Here is a 6,485-nt window from a genome sequence, read left to right as displayed (position 1 = left end):
AACATATGAGAATCCACACTGGGGAAAATCCATACAGATGTGATGTTTGTGAGAAGACATTTTCACAGTCAAGCAACCTTGTAACACATATGAGAATCCACACTGGGGAAAAACCATACAGCTGTGATGTTTGTGAGAAGACATTTTCACAGAGAAGCGACCTTGTAACACATATGAGAATCCACACTGGGGAAAAACCATACAGATGTGATGTTTGTGAGAGGACATTTTCACAGTCAAGCAACCTTGTAACACATATGAGAATCCACACTGGGGAAAAACCATACAGATGTGATGTTTGTGAGAAGACATTTTCACAGTCAAGCAGCCTAGTATCACATAAGAAAATACACACTGGGGAAAAACCATACAGGTGTGATGTTTGTGAGAAGACATTTTCAAAGTCAAGCAACCTTGTAACACATACGAGAATCCACACTGCGGAAAAACCATACAGATGTGATGTTTGTGAGAAGACATTTTCAAAGTCAAGTGACCTTGTAACACATATGAGAATCCACACTGGGGAAAAACCATACAGATGTGATGTTTGTGAGAAGACATTTTCACAGTCAAGCGACCTTGTAACACATATGAGAATCCACACTGGAGAGAATCCATTTGAATGTGACCAGTGTGGAATGGAATTCAAACAATCTAGTAATCTCCATCGACATATGAGAATCCACACTGGGGAAAAACCATACCGATGTGATGTTTGTGAGAAGACATTTTCACAGTCAAGCGACCTTGTAACACATATGAGAATCCACACTGGGGAAAAACCATACAGATGTGATGTTTGTGAGAAAACATTTTCACGGTCAAGCAGCCTAGTATCACATATGAGAATCCACACTGGGGAAAAACCATACAGATGTGATGTTTGTGAGAAGACATTTTCAAGGTCAAGCAGCCTAGTATCACATATGAGAATCCACACTGGGGAAAAACCATACAGATGTGATGTTTGTGAGAAGACATTTTCACAGTCAAGCGACCTTGTAACACATATGAGAATCCACACTGGGGAAAAACCATACAGATGTGATGTTTGTGAGAAAACATTTTCACAGTCAAGCAGCCTAGTATCACATATGAGAATCCACACTGGGGAAAAACCATACAGATGTGATGTTTGTGAGAAAACATTTTTATGGTCAAGCAGCCTAGTATCACATATGAGAATCCACACTGGGGAAAAACCATACAGATGTGATGTTTGTGAGAAGACATTTTCAAGGTCAAGCCAGCTTGTGACACACATGAGAATCCACACTTGAGTGAATCCATTTGAATGTCAACAGTGTGGGAAGGAATATAGACAATCTGGTAGACTTCATCAACATATGAAAATTCACACAGATGTGATGTTTGTGAGAAGACATTTTCACGGTCAAGCAGCCTAGTATCACATATGAGAATCCACACTGGTGAGAAGTCATATGAGTGTGACCAATGTGGGAAAACTTTCTTTGAATCATTCAGTCTCAATAAACACATGAGAATTCACTTCTGGCACAGACTGTATGAGTGTGGCCATTGTGAAAAGTTTTTTAGAGCATCCCAGGAACTCTCCAGTCACTACAGAACGCACACAGAAGACAAACCATACAACTGTGAAGAAAGAGGGAAGGCTTCAGGTCTGTGAAGAACCGTGTGAAACATGTCCAAATCTTCCAGCCTGAAGAGAAAAACTGCAGCTCTGACCAGTGTGGAATGACTTTGAGAAAACCTGCTCATCTGAAGGTACACCGTCTTGAACTCACTAAAGGAGAAAAAGCTGCTGAGGCCGGATCATGTGAGCCTCAATTCAGACTCAAAAAGCTGGAGATCAGGCTTCAGAGACTCCAGACTGTGGAGTTGAGCTCTGTGTAGTGTCAAAAATTACAAGCTTAAATTGATGTTAAGTCTTTTTCTTCGTTTTTTTAAATTAGAATATTTAGCTGCAGTTTGTCCATCTTTGTTGTGTTGTTTCTAACTTTAAGATTTCAGTCCTGCCTTACTGCTGTTTTTTTTTTTTTTTTTTTGCTGCTGACTCTTGTTTCTTTTCATGGCTGCTGTAATGAAAAAGTGAAATAAAGTCTTTTTATTTTAGAACATCTCTTCATGCTTGTCTTATTTCTCACATATGCATCGAGGAACTTTAGTAATGAAACACATACACAAACAAAGGGCTGAGAAACAGTGTGAGCTTCTTTCACAAGAACAGGTGAAGCATTAAATGTTTTTAATCAGATTGTGGCCAAGTGGAAAGGGGCGGGGGATAGTACTCAATTTTTCTTCTAAAGATCCCAACCGAATTCTAAATATTTGTTGCCAACAACGCCACCTAGTAGGGGGACTAGGACCCAATAAAAAAGCTAGGGTTCAATACCCAGGGGTGAGCAGTAATTAAAACCAGAGATTAAAAACAATTCCAGTGAATTTATTACAACTTTAAGCAAAATTAAAAAATAGTAAAATACACGATTAAAAGTATGTTGAACCTTGGCTAAAACAATTAACAGTCGCTAAAATGTCAACAAAGAAAAGGAAAAAGAAGGCTGAAGAGTTTATCCAGGGCAGAGCATTGGATCCAACTCCTTCCCCCCCGGCTTCCGCGTTGTAGCCCTCCACGCACGCTCCCCTGGCCGCCTTCTCCACTCCGCGACTCGGCCCTGCCACACAAGAGAGCTGCCAGTGGGGAGAAAACGTGAACCCCTTCGCGCTGCCCCACCCTTGTGTGGGAAACTCACAGATTTGGAGCGGCTTTTTCCCCAGCCGCTCCACTCGATCACCAGGCACGGATCGTGTCCAATAGGTCCACCTGGATCCCCCGGGCCGTGGATGCCACTCCGTCCGTGCTCCTTCCGCACCCGTCCGCGTTGCACCGATCCGCCGGCTCTGTCGGGAAAGTAGTCGCCAGTGGGGAGGTGACACTGCTCCACCCCAATGTACCCACCCTTCGTGTTAGGACTCACCGATTGTGAGCGGCTTTCCCTCAGCCGCTCCGCACGAACACCAAGCGTTGGGAGGGTACATACAGGTCTCCAGCTCTTCCACGCCACACCGTTGCGTCCCACGCCTGCGTTCTCAGCCCAAGGTCCGTGTACTCCCCCGTCTTGTCACCGCACCCTATCCTTCCCGGCCTGCTCTGTCCAACTTTGCCCCCGCTCTCTGTCTAAGCTTGCCTTTTTAACACTCCCCAATTGACCCACTTTCCGTCCCGGGCTGCGCAATAAGCAACAGGTGTGCACAGCCAATGTCCCTCTCGCTCCTCAGGTTGGGGGTGTGGTCTAACATAATTAAAAAACACAGCCCTTTGCACACAGAAACCCAAATATACATACAATGAAAACAAATCATAACAAACTAAAATAATTTGAAACACACAAACCATGCAACAAAAACAATAAAGGGCATCTTCCCACAAGATTAGAGAGAAGGTCTGAAGTTGGCTCTGAAAGACACAGAATAGTAGAAGATGGAGGTCTTCCATGTAATCCATGTACTGTAAATATAGAGTTTATTGATTCGGAAATGGCAAGTAGTTTTTCTCTCTGATAGTAGCTTGTCTAATTTCTCTAAGAAAAATTCTGAACTAAAGTAATTTAACATATGTGGATATTTGACCAGTGTGTTCTGCTAACACAAAAAGTGTAGTTATAAAATATGTCCAGGAGAAGTGCAGTGATTGGTATTTGTAGCTGTAGTGACAGTAAAGGGGCCATTGAAACTGTCAACCTGAAGTAATGTAAATGTTTTTAAATATCTGGTTGATTTATTTTTGATGAAATATTTGAAGTAAAACAAAGTGAGGATCTTCAAGCTCAGAGGGTGCAGAACCAAAGTGACAGACCACATCTGATCACAAGGTGATCTTCAATAGAATTGTTTTATATTTTTGGAAAATGGGTCATTCAGATTTATTGTTCACTGCAGTCAAGACTTCTGGTTTGTAAGTAAAGTAAAACGTTGTCAGCACTGATACTGATTTCATGATGAGACTTGGATGTTCATATAATCCCTCAATCGTCCAGGTAGGCAAAGTCAAAATTCAACTTTTGTCCTGTTCACCGACTTAAATTTCCCCGTGTGCTGGGGGCTTGGATGATTTTTAGTGGATAATGGACATCCCTGTCGAGGACCTCGGTGAAATAATAATTAAGACTACTTTAAGATTAGAGATCATTTTAACTCATGTAGATATTTGATTTTTGCCTCTGTCTTCATTTTGACGGTGCCCCACCCCCTGAGCCCTTCACACCTCTGCTCCTGCCCACACCTCTATGGACTAATCCACCTGGCTGCCTGACACTGAAAGACCTTTGTTATTGAAATGCTGCCCTTTGTCTTGTGGGACAGCATAATGTCTTTTTCACATGAGAGTTTGCAAAGTTGCCTACCCCCAGATGATCCTGACTGGCTGCTGTGGTCCAATAAAAAGAGTGGGGAGGGGTGGAGAGGCACTTAACCAACTGCAGTAACATCCAGAGACAAACAAGAGGCGGTGAATGGACACAGAAGAAGCTGCTTTTTTATGCCAGGAATTAACCATAATTTTTGAATGAGTGAACTACCAGATTCAGATGGTTGGCTGATGTACTTCAAGAACTTTCTGTGACTATTCTTGTAAGTAAATCATATTTGGTGTCTATATAAATTGGGATTCAGGGCAAAAAAAGAGTTAAATATCTCTGTATATGTTACCTTAATGTGATCTTCTCTCCTGCAACCTAATGCAATTTGCTTGTAGAACACACATTGAAACATTCTGACATATGAATATGTATAAATTAACATGTGGTTTGTGTATTTAGTTAAAAATACTTTATTTGTACGTTTAGAAAAGGTTATTTTACTTGACACTTTCTTTCCTTTGTTGTAATGCAGAGCTACAAGATCTACCAACAGAATGGTATTCACCTGTAACCAGTGTGGGAAGGAATTCAAACAATCTAGTCATCTCCATCGACATATGAGAATCCACACTGGGGTAAAACCATACAGATGTGATGTTTGTGAGAAGACATTTTCACAGTCAAACGACCTTGTAACACATATGAGAATCCACACTGGAGAGAAACCATTTGAATGTGACCAGTGTGGAATGGAATTCAAACAATCTAGTCATCTCCATCAACATATGAGAATCCACACTGGGGAAAATCCATACAGATGTGATGTTTGTGAGAAGACATTTTCACAGTCAAGCAGCCTAGTATCACATAAGAAAATACACACTGGGGAAAAACCATACAGGTGTGATGTTTGTGAGAAGACATTTTCACAGTCAAGCAACCTTGTAACACATATGAGAATCCACACTGGGGAAAAACCATACAGCTGTGATGTTTGTGAGAAGACATTTTCACAGACAAGCGACCTTGTAACACATATGAGAATCCACACTGGGGAAAAACCATACAGATGTGATGTTTGTGAGAAGACATTTTCACGGTCAAGCGACCTTGTAACACATATGAGAATCCACACTGGGGAAAAACCATACAGATGTGATTTTTGTGAGAAGACATTTTCACAGTCAAGCAGCCTAGTATCACATAAGAAAATACACACTGGGGAAAAACCATACAGGTGTGATGTTTGTGAGAAGACATTTTCACAGTCAAGCAACCTTGTAACACATATGAGAATCCACACTGGGGAAAAACCATACAGGTGTGATGTTTGTGAGAAGACATTTTCACGGTCAAGCGACCTTGTAACACATATGAGAATCCACACTGGGGAAAAACCATACAGATGTGATTTTTGTGAGAAGACATTTTCACAGTCAAGCAGCCTAGTATCACATATGAGAATCCACACTGGGGAAAAACCATACAGATGTGATGATTGTGAGAAGACATTTTCACAGTCAAGCAGCCTAGTATCACATATGAGAATCCACACTGGGGAAAAACCATACAGATGTGTTGTTTGTGAGAAAACTTTTTCAAGGTCAAGCCACCTTGTGACACATATGAGAATCCACACGTGAGTGAATCCATTTGAATGTCAACAGTGTGGGAAGGAATTTAGACAATCTGGTAGCCTTCATCAACATATGAAAATTCACACAGGAGAAAAATCACACAGATGTGATGTTTGTGAGAAAACATTTTCACGGTCAAGCGACCTAATACCACATAAGAGAATCCACACTGGAGAGAAGCCATATGAGTGTGACCAATGTGGGAAAACTTTCTCTGAATCATCCAGTCTCAATAAACACATGAGAATTCACTTCTGGCACAGACTGTATGAGTGTGGCCAGTGTAAAAAGTTTTTTAGAACATCCCAGGAACTGTCCAGTCACTGCCGAACGCACACAGGAGAAAAACCATATGACAGTGAAGAAAGAGAAAAGGCTTTCAGGTCAGCGAAGAACCATGTAAAACATGTCCAAATCTTCCAAACTGAAGAGAAAAGCTGCAGTTCTGACCAGTGTGGGATGATAAAACCTGCTCATCTGAAGTTGCACCGTCTTGACCTCACTA

General features: G+C 41.5%; 1 protein-coding gene and 1 long non-coding RNA gene across 2 annotated transcripts; one reads left to right on the top strand and one right to left on the bottom strand.

Annotated features, from left to right (window-relative positions):
- Positions 1-89: 89 nt before the first annotated feature.
- Positions 90-5,986, top strand: LOC110161441 (zinc finger protein 91-like). The gene is given in 3 exon segments (XM_055148510.1): positions 90-1,362; positions 1,365-1,617; positions 4,909-5,986. Coding segments are annotated over 3 exon segments (2,604 nt in total).
- Positions 2,413-3,094, bottom strand: LOC129407444 (uncharacterized). The gene is made up of 2 exons (XR_008631541.1): positions 2,964-3,094; positions 2,413-2,886 (listed from the first exon to the last, which is right to left on the bottom strand). It is a non-coding gene; the product is annotated as an uncharacterized LOC129407444 (long non-coding RNA).
- Positions 5,987-6,485: the final 499 nt, after the last annotated feature.

Source organism: Boleophthalmus pectinirostris, unplaced genomic scaffold (genome assembly GCF_026225935.1).
Source record: "Boleophthalmus pectinirostris isolate CB_2022bp ecotype Guang Dong unplaced genomic scaffold, ASM2622593v1 HiC_scaffold_12, whole genome shotgun sequence".
Classification (NCBI taxonomy): Eukaryota; Metazoa; Chordata; class Actinopteri; order Gobiiformes; family Gobiidae; genus Boleophthalmus; species Boleophthalmus pectinirostris.
The sequence above is the reverse complement of the archived record's forward strand: the minus strand, read 5'-3'. Positions and strand labels throughout refer to the sequence as shown.